This window comes from Thamnophis elegans, chromosome 8, assembly GCF_009769535.1.
Source record: "Thamnophis elegans isolate rThaEle1 chromosome 8, rThaEle1.pri, whole genome shotgun sequence".
In the NCBI taxonomy this organism is placed as follows: Eukaryota; Metazoa; Chordata; class Lepidosauria; order Squamata; family Colubridae; genus Thamnophis; species Thamnophis elegans.
Genome location: NC_045548.1, coordinates 45548307 through 45563274, shown reverse-complemented (window position 1 = coordinate 45563274; position 14968 = coordinate 45548307). Strand labels below are relative to the sequence as shown.

The 14968-nt window shown below is 33.0% G+C and overlaps 1 protein-coding gene across 1 annotated transcript in view; it reads left to right on the top strand.

Moving 5' to 3' along the window:
* EYA1 (EYA transcriptional coactivator and phosphatase 1) overlaps positions 1-14968 on the top strand; it is a 69733-nt gene that overhangs the window by 17702 nt on the left and 37063 nt on the right. Inside the window, exons 6-11 of the mRNA XM_032222960.1 lie at positions 2458-2527; positions 2791-2933; positions 6307-6468; positions 9554-9636; positions 12053-12239; positions 14351-14487. Of these exons, the coding sequence (XP_032078851.1) occupies positions 2458-2527; positions 2791-2933; positions 6307-6468; positions 9554-9636; positions 12053-12239; positions 14351-14487 (782 nt within the window). The remainder of the gene's footprint in view (positions 1-2457; positions 2528-2790; positions 2934-6306; positions 6469-9553; positions 9637-12052; positions 12240-14350; positions 14488-14968) is intronic.

The window sequence follows — 14968 nt, the reverse complement described above, 5'->3', positions numbered from 1 at the left end:
CAACAGCCCCCTCTGGCCAGGCAGAGCGCCACTCACCAACTTAGCGGTATCCCGAAGGTGCCAAGCCATGGGAATCAGGGGGGCAAAGGCCCTCATGTTGCTTGGCGCCTTTGGGATACTGCTAGGTCGGTGAGCGGCATTGTGTCCAGCTGAAGAGGGGGTTTGCCAGGCAGCTGTTCTGCTCCCCAATTGCATGTCTCCCAGCCTTACGATGCCCTGGCACACCTCCACTGCATTCCTTGCTGTTTCGTCCAGGGAAGGCCCTTGTAAAAAAAACCTCACCAGTTGAACTCAGTTTTTTTTTTACAAGAGGCGTCGCTGTATGAAAGAAGGAATGCAGCGGAGCTGTCAGCCTCCAGTAGCGCTAGGACACACGCCTCGCTTCCCCCTACCCCTTGCCTTTTAAAGGGACGTCGGGGAAGGGAAGCAAGCAGGCAGCCGTTACTATTGGGGGCAGGGTGGGAGGTTTTGGGCTGCGAGGCAGGCCTCTTAACTTTCCAGTTCCATCGCGGTCCTCACCATTGTGTCCAGGGAATCCCCTGGTAAAAAAAAAAGCCCTTCTTGTGAGTTCAAGAAATTTGATAGAACTCGCGAGAACGATTTCTTTTTTACCAGCGGCTTCCCTGGACACAATAGCGAGGAACACAGCAGGGCTGAACAGGTAAGAGACATGCCTTGCTTCTCCCCCCCCCCCACCTGCCACCTCTTGCTAAACGGATGGTGGGGAAGGGAACCAGTCAGGCTGCCTTTACCATTGGGGTGAGGTGGGCAGTGTTGGGCTGTGAGGTGCACCTCTTACCTTTCCAGTCCATCGTGGTCCTCACCATTGTGTCCAGGGAAGCCCCTGGTAAAAAAACCCTTCTTGCGAGTTCAAGAAGTTTGATTGAACTCGCGAGAAGGGGATTTTTTTTTACCAGCAGCTTCCCTGGACACAATGGCGAGGAACGCAACAGAGCTGGAAAGGTAAAAGGCACGTGTCACTTCTCACCTGCCCCAGAAAATAATAAGCCCTCCCCCTATAATAAGCCCAAGGCCATATTTTGTGGGGCAAAATAAAATAAGACCCTGTTTATTTTTGGGAAAACACGGTAATCTTCCTTTGAAAATATATTGTTTACATCTTTTCAATCTGACTATTCTACATTTTAAGATTCTTTTGGCACTGAACTTTCTTTAAAGATAATATGTGTAGCTTCTTGATAGTCTGCATATCTTTCTGTATTTCAGTAGAAAATGTGTAGAGACTGGACTCATGTTTAATATTTAGATATTTACATGTTGTTGAAAAGAAACATTGTTATCCTGGGAGGCTACTGTCAAATAGTGTGCAATAGAAATGAAAAACCTCAAATACTGTTCGCTAGGCTTCTAATTCATTAGTTACTTGGTAGTAAACCAGCAAAGTATGAATAGAGATCCTGCTTCGGAATTTAATTCATCCACTTTCTTTCTATCTCAAAAGCTAGACAGAAGATATAGGAAATTGAAATACTGCTATATTCATAACTTAATTTGCACTTTTAAAAAATTGTGTTATTTTGTTGCTGTCCAGTCCTCTATAAGAATTTCTGCACTGTGTGCCAATCTGTTTATATAAAAACCAGTGCTGCCTATTTGTGATTCAAAATTTTTTTGAGTGTGTGCTACCAAGCTGGTGTCAGTAAATACATAGATGTATGTATTTCACCAGGATGATATGTCCCCAGCCAAACCCTTCAGGTTTTCCAGAGGTGTGCTCTTTGCTGGTATAATCAATTGCACCTATCCTGCTGCTGGTTATCATCATCTTCTCTATCCTTTCACAGCATTACAGACATGCTAGGAGAACTGAGTCTCATATATTGTGCCTAAAATAAAGTAATTTGAACCTAGTCATTTGTGCTTTGAATGGGAAGCCTGACTGATCAGTTCTATGATCCATCTGAAGAAGATTAAACACAACAAACATGGCCCTTAGGTGAAAAATATTCCTCAGCTTTGGTTTATAGTAATGGATTACAAATCTGCAGTGATATAAAGAACATCTGAGTTGTATAAATTTGTTGAAGTCAAGATTTTAAAGATATAATTTATTTACATGAATAAGTGTTTAATTTCAGTTTTTAGTGTGTGAGGGAGAAAGAGGAAGATAGGTTGTTAGTTAAAGATCATTAGCTTCTGATTGAAATATCACTCATATAAAATGTAAAATATTAAGGAGGCCGAAGTTGAAAGAAAAAAAAATAACTTCAACATTAATACAGCCAAGGAAGTAAAAGTTATGAATGATCCCTTAGGAGCAATTGAAAAAATGTGATTTGTAATTAAAATACAGGGAGTCATCGTGCTAGTCTGACTTTAATAAATTATTACTTGACATTAGTTTAATAACTATTGTTAAATTTCTTAATATTTAGGTTAGATATGTTCTGTGTTTGTGCTTACACTTCCATGTGCTTTTTCTCCCCTTCCCCACAGCAATTGGGAGCAGTGGCTTCAGTCCAAGACAAACTCACACGTTTTCCCCTCCTCAGATATATCCTTCCAAGTAAGAAATTTTTACTGTAAAGAGAGAAAAGAAGAAAAGTTATACCCAGATTTTTACCACTGTTATTGATTCAATCTGTTAAATTGTAATTAAAAACAGTTTCCTGTTGCAAAAGAATAAACTTCAAAATAATAGAACTATATTAATGTACTTTCATATCACTAAAATGTTTATATTGTACCATGCACTTTTACCAATATGTCATGCTATTCTTTTAATGCAAATATTTTTTCTATTTTCTATCATTTTGCATGTAACAGCAGACCGTACCCACATATTCTCCCTACCCCTTCTTCACAAACTATGGCTGCATATGGGCAGACACAGTTTACCACCGGAATGCAGCAAGCTTCTGCTTATTCAACATACCCACAGCCTGGTCAACACTATGGAATCCCATCATATGGTGAGTGAAAGTGGAAAATGGCAACAGGTTTCCTTGTTACAGAGGGATAAGCAAAAATGTTATTTATGCAGCTAACAGAATTTGCATTTTTTTAAGTGCAAAAAGAATTTGACATTATATATATATATATATATATATATATATCTGTAAAGATTTTATAGATTTAAAAAGATTTTAATTAGGCTTGAAACCTGTACATTGAATCAAGTTATGGTGATAAATTTAAGTAATCACTAGAGCTGTGTACATTGTTCAAAAGATGTGGTTTGGAAGAAACAGGTGCACATACATGCATTTTTTAATTGTTAAAGCAGCTGCATCTTTTCCTAGGAAGTTGATTCCAGTTCTTCTTGCATACATAGAGATAAGGGTGCATATCACAGCCCAGTTGTGCAAACCTGTCAAAAGATGCAACTGTTTTAACATTTCAAAAAGAGGGGTTTGTACATCTGAAAGGTTTATACAGCCCCAATTCTATTTGTTTAGTTGTGAATTTATAATTTGCTATAGCCAGGCCTGTGTGAAATGGTGAACAAAAGCTACCTTCAATAGAAGAACATCAATAATATGCAATAATAGAAGTACAAAGTGAAATATGTGTGTGTGTGTGTGTGTGTGTGTGTGTGTGTGTGTGTATTTTCCTGGATCGTTGGTACCTCTTTTCTAAATAGTTTACTAAAATTCAGATTTCTTTTTTTAAATGATAGAAAGGTTTTCATATTTTAAAATGTAATAAATGCAAAACAGATTTTTCCTAGTTAATCTTGAACTGCAAACGTTTTTTGCAACTGACCTCCAATAAGTGACAAAGGCTTTAACAGCTTTATTTAAGCATCATTATCCATCTCAATTAATTGAAAGACAGCTGAGTCACGTAAAGTACCTTGGATAGTAAAAATTACCAATGGTTCTACGGTAGATATCATATTACCTCTGGATGAAAGCAAATTGTATACAATACAATAAATGAATAAAACTGGGTTTTTAATATATATATTTGAATACAAAATAAGATGAGTATAAATTTATAGATAATTTTCTTTTTTTGCAATATATAAATTTTATCTAAGAATCTAGGTAAAAATGTTTAAAAAGATTAGATTCAAACATAAAATTAATTAAATTAACATAAAATAGCAAAAAGCAAAAAGCTCTTCTATCCCTAAAAGCATAAATTTTAGAAGCTAGAAGGCTCTAAAAGCAGAAAGGCCCTTTAAAATGTAAGAATCATCACATAGTAACCACTCTTAAATCTTACATTACCTATATATCAGCTTTCTTAGTGTGGTGCATTTTAATATAGTGTTGTTAAATGGGGAAAGATAGTAGATATAATTAAAGTGCATAACATTCTGGTCTCTGATGTTTCCACAGGTTTTTTTACCATTATATTCTAGCTTTGACATTTTTAATGGAACTTTATTTTATTTGTATTAGGGTTCAATATGCATGTGTAGATCCTCATAATTCTCATTACTATCATTACCAAAATTCTTATATCATTTATATTTTCCTCTAAAGATATAGAAGAGAGTAAAATATTAGGAAAATCTTTTTAAATAAAACCATCCCACAGAATAACAGGATCAAATAAAAATTTACACCAAAGCTGTATATAATATTTATATAATGTCTGCTTTCCTTTTTCAATAAACCTCAAGGAGAAGATGATTAGCACTGATGAAGGTCTTAGCTTTCAAGTCTATCCATAACTTGAATGTATAGCTTTAAACAATATTGGCATGATCCACTTGATGAGTTTCCTCTGTATGTTAAGTCATTATATTTATTTACTCCAAATAGATTGTTTTTTCAATGCAATACAATGACTTGTGGTATGGAAACCAACCACAAAGTGAAACTCATGTACAAGGCTGCAATACACATTCATGAAGCATTTCCAAGAAGTCTCAAGATGATGTAACTACTTTCTAGTACAGATTTTTTTGGCAATCCTTAAAGTTGGAAAAAAATAGCCAAATCTTATCGCTAGTTGTTTGGTACATCTTAACTTTCTCTAGACTGACTCTGACATTAAAAAGAAAAGTCTGTTTATATTGTTATGTTGGAGAAAAAAGTTTCTAGATTGCAATTCTATATTCTGACATTAAAAAAGTTGTTTATATTGTTATGTTGGAGAAAAAAAGTTTCTAGATTGAAATTCTATCTTCACAAAGAATTTTATTAATTTAATAAGGCTAAACATTTTTGGGTAATGATATTAATTTTAATTTTAGCAAGTATTTAAACCCTATTTGATTTACACCTATTTTAATCTATTCCTGAAAAATCTGAAGAAAGGACTGTAAAGTTGAGAAAACATAAGTTGCTTTAATGAACAGCAGAAATGGTTTTGAAGCATATAATGAAGATTATATAAGCAATAATCCACAATTATTGTGGATTCATGGCACAGCCTCAATGGACATGTATTCTTAAATCCAATCAGTGCTGAAAAACACAATTTTCTCTTTTTAAATGGCTTTTTGTCATAATTTGGGTTTGGAAGCAATGCAGAAAACCTAAGTAGATATACATTGGCCCTAGCAACTGATAATATAGAACTTTGTTTAATTAATCTATGTTAATCTATGTTAATCTATGTCTATACTTTATCAAAGTTCATAGACTTAATCAAAATGTTGAATGTATTTCTTTTAGTAGGGCAAAAATAGGTAATTCTTATATTTATGATATTTAAGTTTTAGAAAAATCAATTTTCATTCAAAATAAATCCCTTTTTATGAGTTGCAGTTTAGAACCACATATCTTCCATCTTCCTTCTTTTTTACTACTACTTGGTGTTTATCAGTTTCTAGTCATAAAGTATTTAATAGGAAACATCCAGAAAAAAATATATATTAATGACTTCGTATTTGTTAAAACTGTTATCAGATACTTCATGCCTTCAAACTAAAATGATGTTTTATTATTGCTACTTCATGCTGTCCATCATATTTGTCTCTATATAGAGAAATTTTGGAGGAATATGTCCATTCACAAGACCCTTATTTTATATTTACTCAACAGTTAAACCCACCAAATTTTAAAGGACATAAATGTAATATTCTATGTTGAAATTCATTTTTGGACTAGCCCCACTGAACTCAATTGAAGTTGCTTCCCAGTAGACATTCATACAGTTTCACTCTATATAATATAACCTAGGATTTGTTGATCAACAAATTATATTACATTACATTATAATATATTACAAATTATATTAGTTTATCTAGATTAAATATTTAAATTATAATGATTACATTCTTTTGAAATAGATAATGAATTGTGGTTTAGTATGCCTTTCCAGTTCAATGAATGAATCATTATGTGATTTATTAATGCCCTCTAAGTGTTGAAAATGAACAAATAGCTTTGCTATCACTAACTGATTTAGGTGCATTGTGGGCAGGCATCAAGACAGAAGGTGGATTGACGCAAACACAGTCACCTGGTCAGACAGGCTTTCTGAGCTACAGTGCAAGCTTTAGCACTCCTCAACCAGGACAGGCTCCATATAGTTACCAGATGCAAGGTCTGTATAAATGATTATAATTCATTTGGTTTTAACATATCATTTTGATTTATTAAATTCAAACTTTAATTCATTCAGTGAACCATTTGGTGATGGTTATATAATTTAAATATTTTGTATTTGGGTCATTCCACAGAAGCCCTGAATATGCCAACATAAATTATTACATGAATACAAGATTGATATTTACAATGAAAACACCATTAATGTATTTTGGATTATAAATATTCTAGCCTCGGAAGTGGAAAGAGTGACAGTACAAGTTTTTTTTATTGTCTGGAAATCAAAACAAACATTTTTATACATGTTTTACTGCTACAACGTCTGTACATATTCATATAAATTGTAGTTAGGTGGGGCAGGACTTATTGCAAGTTAATTGTTCTTGTGTTTGAACATCTGAATACAGTTTTGAATAACCATTTTTCATTCAAGCCACCAGTTTTAATGATTTTGCAGTATCAACATGTTCAAAATTGTTACTGCTTTTAGAATTCCATTTCTTAAAGTCTAAATCTTCATCACAATAAATTACAATAGTGTGGGAAAAATGACAAAAATATAAATCTAAGTTGAGACAGTTATATCCATAAGTATGGGTTTTTTAATCTGAAAATTTAAAATGATCTCTCAAATTAACTTGTTGGTACAATTTAGTTAATGTTGGAAGACAGTTTTTGAATTTGTTTAAGTATAAGAAATTACCAATTGCAGATTAAATGTGTCTTCAATAGTGTACATTTTTTCTAATAAACTATATATTTTATGCTACTATTTTTTAAAAAGAGTACTCTTGAAATAAGAATTGAAATGGAATGAAAAGAAACAATATCTAAATTTAAAGTGTCAGGTTCAGCACCTACAGACATAATGGTTGTGAATATCTGTAGCTTGGATGTACATGGGACAAACATCACATCAATTAAAACCAAGATCCACGAACTCTTGCTGGCAGTCAAACACCACAATTCCAAATCCTTAATTTCTACCCACACTGACACCAAACAACACCAATTCAATTGGAGCAATACAAAAGTCATCGGTCACACTCCCAGCCGCCACATGAACTTGTGAGTTCATTGAAGCCTGGCACTCCATAAGCAATTCCAACAACAGACACACTGACCTACAACCAACCTATTAACCCCTCAAAATCCAACTCAATCACACAGCCAACTAGAGACAGCACTGACTCTCAACCAACCCACACAACCCCTGACCAGCAGTTCACCTCCTAATGACCCTGACCTGATATAATCTCCTTATCATAAGACCTGTCATAAGACCCATAACAAGACCTATCACAAGACTCACTAATTATTCACAGCTAACCAATCACAAGATCCTCACTTGACACACCCACATCTGAAGCCCTTATACACAGAAGAACACTGATATTGGCATCCCTAAACTCTGCTGAAGATGTTACCTATCCCAGTGATGAAATGTTGGAAACCAACTCAAAAGCTCGGAGAATGAATCCTCACCCTCAGCTTACAGAAGTATTATGAAGAACAGAAATGTTAACATATTAAGTAGGTCGAGATTACCTTTTAGAAAACATACACAGAATCCACAATTAAGAATTAAGGTTAAACTATATATTTAATCTATGGTCTAAAATTACCACTTTAATCTTGCTGGTAACAATGACTTTATCATATATTTATTCTATATTTGCTAAATAATAACATGATTTAGAGTAACAGTCAGTGTAGGTACTAATGAATGTGTCATATTGTTTTTATTCTTAATATATGAATATATTTTTCTGAATGCTAAATAAAATTTGTATAACTAGCAAACATTTTCAAAGCTATATAAACTTTTTATTATTTAAAACATGTCAGCCAACCCAACACTGGTGTTTTACATATTACAAATCTTATAATGCCTATTCAGAATTAGGACAACAGAAAAGTATATATAAGAAGCATAAAGAATTATAGATCAGTGTCATCCTATTTAGCACATCTCTTTCTTTTCGTTTTTGGGTATAAGTTCAGTTTGCTTTAAAAATAGTTACAAAACTATGTCAAAAATATACATTGCTGCAACAGAGAATAAGTTTTTCTTCTTTTTCATAATCCCATTTGACAAGATTATCAAATGAGTAAGACAGTTAAAGGATTATTTACTTCAATTTTTCTGTATATAACAGTATTTCTATCAATTACTGATTTTTTCTTTATTGCTTTTTTAAAAAAATCCATCCTTCACATGTTTTCCTTCTAAGTATCCATATGTTCAAATTAGCTTTTGGGCATAAAAGGAAGTACAGCTTTTGTAGATAAAAACATTAAAACAAGAAGACCATCTGTCTATTTGGGAAATGAAATTGACAGTGAATTGCAGTATCTAGACCCTTTTAGTCAGTGGCCTTTCTAATTGAAATGCCATGTAATAATACTTTGTGTATCAGGAGAAACAGTAATTTCTCAAGAAAGAGAAAAGTGCTGCCCAAGGCTGAATAGTGAATAATACTAAAATAATTTATAATTATCTGTGCCACTATTAGACATAACACAGGTTTGCCTTTAGCTAAAACTTTTTCTTTCTATAGCAAGAAGGTATATGTAGTAATATTAAACTGCTTAAACTGAAAACTCTGAATATCTAGTTTCTTCCAGGATCAATAGAAATTAATTTTAATGTAGTTTATGTCCTGTTCTTGAATGTCCCCTGTTTAGCCACTAAGAGAACAGAATGTTGAAGTAAATATTAGGAATGTGCATTTATATTTTTAATTCAAAGCATTATAAAGATTTGTTTTATCTTGAGTTCAAAACAGATTGTTCTCACCTTACTATTCTGTGCTTTGAACAGTTCTGTTTCTAATTTGCAACTGGTTTTTTTTTAGTTCAAATGGGGCTAATATGTTGAGCACAAAATGGAGTTGTCAAAACAGCACTGCAAAACTTCCATTAAGATTGGAACAACCATGTTTACCTTAAGATGGTTTTTCAATCTTGCAACAGAACATTTCAAATTCAAAATATGTTTCACATCCCTGCAAGACATGTTTTAGTCTAATTGAATGTAGTTATACTAATTTATATGCTTTCTCTTTAATGTTTTATTTCAGGAAGCGGTTTCACAACATCGTCTGGAATATATGCTGGAAATAATTCGCTTACAAATTCTACTGGATTCAATGGTTCGCAGCAGGTAAATATGAGAGGTGGGGTTATTTGAAACATTTTTCTCACTTTTTATTGAAGTATCAGTGTACCTTTTCTATAAGAATGAACATTGACTTCCTGCCCTTTGTTTATAATCTTAAATACATGGCACAAAAAGAATATGCAATGGATAGACAAAAGCAGAAAAAGAAACACTTGGTAGGATTGTGGAAATTAATTGAAAAAGTGTTTAGATGGCTTGCAAGCATAAGTATAGTTCAACCTTTTTAAAGCAAATCATAAAGAAAATGCCATTACATTATGAATTGCCTTAATTTTAATGAGCAGTTGAAGTAGTTGGGTTGCTTTAATTAATGTCAGAGAAATGGTATGGTTTGATGAACTCTGAAGCATTTCTGAATATTTTCAGTGTTTATACCCTTAATCTTTTTCATTTAATATACTTCTATATATATTAATATCTTACAAAACATATTTTCTTCCACTGTGAGTTTATCCCATTTCCTAAATAGTCATTTGTTCTTTAAAAGTTCACCTGTCTCTTTTTAAAGATCACATCAATATCAGTACCTACAACTTTTTCTTGACCCACTTACCTTGCTTGCCATTTTAATTTGATCTTTATCTAGTTTCTCTGTGATCAAACCATGTCAGTGTATTTTCTTCACATGAATCATTCTCTTTTGTATTTAATCCGCACCTTTAATGTTGCCACAAGAACTTATAGATTTATCCAAATATAAACCACCAAGAGAACATCATACTCACTTTTCATTTGACATTGAACCATTTTATTCATTCTTACATTTCCTTTATTTATATTATATACCACACTACCGCTTTTGGCAATCAACTTTTAGCTCATATGTTCATTCAAAACATTCCAAATTAAAGACTATTCACTCTAGTATATATATTTTTATTCAATGGAATAAATTTTATTTCTCACCTTTGTACATATCTGAATTGTATACTTGAACAATAAATATCTAGTCTATCCATTTCATGCCCAGCATGAAACCTAATTGAATTTCCCAGATGCTCACTGTCACTTCTACTACTCATAATTAAAGTACAACACCTTCCAAAGCACACTTACTGTAACAAACTAAATATTATGTATATTTTTGTATTTATTTTTGTTATATTTTATTTTCAATAGGATGCAGTAAAATATTCTTCCAATGACATGTAATGGATGCAGTCTTCACATACAAACAAGTTGTACTACCACTCAAAAAGAAATCATTAGCATACATTAAAATTTCCTCATTTATACCACTTTTACTTGAAAACTTATTATGTTAACCTTCTTACAGCAATCATTATTCCTTTTCCTCAATTATCTTCAACACTATTGTGTATTTCCTTTTAGTTTGATACATACCTGAGAATGTATAAATCATTCTATGCATAGAATTGTACTAGTGAGGAGTGAGGGTCCTTGGTGTTCTCTGAGCTTGGTTTTTTTCTTGTAGACATTTCATTACCAAAACTAGGTAGCATCATCAGTGAGCACAACCAAGTTTTGGAAGCAACAAGTACCTCCAATTTCAACCCTAAGCTATAAATATTCTCTTTTTTCAATGCAGTAGTTCTTATAAAATGATCAACTGTATAAAGAGAGAGAAACAGCCTGAAAAAAATTGATTTTTCAGTATGCTAATGGAATTGCTCTTCTTCTATCACCTTCCATCATCAAAGGGTGCCAGAGCCACCTTTTAAAAAACATTACAAAGCAAATACAGGTAGTCTTCAACTTATGACCTCAATTGAGCCCCAAATTTCTTTGCTGAGTGAGATAGTTGCTAAGTTAGTTTTGCCCCATTTTACAACCTTTCTTGCCACATTTGTTAAATGAATCACCAACGTTGTTAAATTAGGAACACGGATGTCAAGCTAATCTGGTTTATAGACTTTGCTGGTCAGAAGGTTGCAAAAGATGATCACGTGATCCTGTGATCCTGGAATGGTCATAAATATGAGTCCGCTGCCAAATACATGAATTTTGATCAAAAGACCATAGGGATGCTGCAACAGTCATAAATGTGAAAAATGGTCATAAATCACTTTTTTCAATGCTGTGGTAATGGTCACTAAATGAACTGGTGTAAATCAAGGACTAGCCGTACTTCACTCAGAAAAAGACAATTTGATATTATGGTATCTCGAACTTTGTGGTTTAGTTTTATTTTAGTAACAGAATTTTAAAGCTTTTAAAAAATTCAGGGTATAACTTTCATTTTCCAAATTTAGTTCCATTTTTGTAGAAGCAGTTCCTATAATTATCTGTGCTTTAAAAATAAGTGTTAGAACAATAATTTATTTAAGGCTAAGGTAACAGAAAGTCCATACAGAATTTGAATTTATATTAGAAGTAAATAAAATGTAATTGCATGCTGATGGAAAGTGTAATTCAGCATTTATTTTGCCTCTGATAGGAATATCCATCTTATCCCACCTTTGGCCAGGGTCAGTACGGACAGTATTATAATAGTTCTCCATATCCCCCACATTATATGACAAGCAGCAACACCAGCCCAACAACTCCTTCCTCCAATGCAACTTACCAACTTCAAGAACCACCAACTGGCATCACAAATCAAGCTATAACAGATCCTACAGCAGGTAATTGTTCTATTGTATTACCTCAATAAACATATCATATGCATAAAGATACATTTATGTTATTGTTTTGTCAGTACCGAAAAGATGGGTGGAAGGTAGATTGTATAGCAATGAATTTTCAGATGCAAGATTTTCTACAGTTTTTGCAAAATAGTCAAAGTTTGCAGTAATAAAAATTGCAAGAAGAGGAATAGTATTTAAAGAATCTCATTTGCTTACTGAAACTATTTTAGGTGCTGGGCTAAGAATAAGAGTGAAGTTTTGTAGCTGGTTATATTGTATGTAAATATGCTCAAACAAACTCAGTGAGATTTGTTTCAGAATAAGTTCATAAAAATAGTTCCAGAACAAGAACTTTTTGAGAAAAACAAACATTTAGCCACAAAACATTAAGTACAGGTTTTCCCCGTGGCGGGTACAGAGGAGGGAGATTTAGAATTGCATTTCTGGCTCCTCTATTTACGGCACAACCAAAATTTCAAACTAGAATATGTATTAAATTTAAAGTAAATTCAATTACAACAAGTTAGGATCAAAAGATTATTATTTATACTTGTTCTCCTGAAGACAACAGATGGGAAGAAAAAGAACTAGAGCAAACCACAAAATACTGTACAAAGACCTATAAATAGAAGTAGAATGGCTATGGCAAGGGGGTTGGACTAGAAGTCCTCCAAGATACTTTACAACCTTATTATTCTTTGTTCTATGTGCTAAAGCAAAGATAGTACCAATAGTAACATGCACCTAAGGTTCAATCCCAAAACAACTTTTCTATAGAAAGTTCAATGTATTGAACATCTTGTTTCTCTATTCCCTCTTGTATTATGCTTATACTAAAATAAGACATACCTGGGTTATACCTCCCTGAAGAATTGTTGTTCTTACTGGCAAAGTGGAGGAGGAAATGTTTGAAAATTCATTTCATTGATTTTAGTAGCTGAATGTGCTTATATATGATTAGAATTAGAGACATTGCAGAAATAAAAGTTGGCATATTCAGATAAGAGTTTCAGGTACTAAGCTGATTTAATTCGGTGAATACATGAGCTAGTATTCTTCTCTTACTAAGTTATCAAATAGCTGTTATTGGCTTACATCTTTAGATATCAATACTTCCAAATGAACAAGCACTCTAGTATTCACCTGAAAATTGTCATAAAATCATCAGAGACTTTTGTCTCCTTTTTCCAAAGGAAAATATTGCTACTTCAATATAGATTGACTTTAGGTTGTTAATGCAATAGATTGAGGAAGGATCCTTATATAAAGAACTCATGGGCCTTCTCAGAAATAAATATAAGAGAAATAAATATATATACATTCAATTTTTTGAAGAAATTGAATTAATTATACAAAGGTAAACCGAAACTATTATTGTAAGTCTATCATATTATGAACCCTGACCTTCCTGAAAAATCTCTATGGGAATCTTAATTCATATTATTTTCATTAACCCTATAATATAGTTAAAATTGATCATAAGCTGAAACCATGAGTAAGAATGTAAATTAGGCACACATGTGCTTATTTTGATAAGTACTGAAACCAAATTCTGCCCCAAATTTCTTTTGTACAAAGAACAGTTGTTTTGGCTACTGAAAAACACCATGATGTTTTTTCAGGAAAAAAGAATAATTGGAAGGATCTTTTCAAATAAATCTCTCCAACAAACTCTCAAAATTTATTTTTTGTCTTTATAAAAATTGCCATACCAATTTAGCCCCTCATTCATCATTAGCTCAACTTAAAGTAAAAGTTTTATGGTGATAATTTTTAAAACATGAGGAACAAAAAGGTATATTTAATTGAGATTGCTGAAATTTAGGCATTCTTAACTTTAGATGGGACATATTTTGAATTCTTAAAAATTGGAAGTCATTTTTTAAAGCAATAAGCATTTGATAATAGACAAGAAGTGAACTTCCGTTATCTATTGATTGTTGTGGTTAAGATTAGAAAGAGCTCTTTCAGGCATGCTAATATTAACCCAAAATAAATGCTACAGTGAACACAAGATTGGCAAAATCTGTACAGTTTACTTAAAATTATGAAATTCAGAAAACTGCAATTGAATAAAAATATGAGCAATTTTCTCTTCTCTTTTCCAGCAGAGTACAGTACAATTCCTACAACACCAGTTAAAGATTCAGAGGCAGATAGGTTGCGTCGCAGCTCGGATGGCAAATCACGTGGCCGAGGCAGAAGGAATAACAATCCTTCACCGCCACCTGACTCTGACCTTGAGGTACTAGATACAAAACAGCTATTTTATTTGTATATTGATTCATCCTTTTCAGCAGCATTAGGGAGAGTTGGTAAGGAAAGCAAAGGTGATTTCATGAAAACTCTTGAAAATTAGGTGAAACAACACTTAGCAACACTTGTATTTTTACAAGTGAGTTTTCTTCTATAAAATTATTCATCTGTAGATGAACTCCTATTGTTTCTTTCTCAAGGTAAAAGTTACAAAATCTTTTCAAACCTTACATTTTCAAAAGAAATACCATATTTTTCTGACTATAAGATGCATTGGTGTATAAGACACACCAAGATTTCTAAGAAGTAAGTAAGAATTATTATTTTTTTGCCTTCTCTCAGCCCCCAACAGCACTCTGCAGGCTTCATCAGGGCTAGGGCAAGGCAAAAAAAAACCCTGTTTTTGCCTTGTTCTAACCCTGATGAAGCCTGCAGAGTGCTGCTGGGGGCTGAGAGAAGGCAAAAAAGAT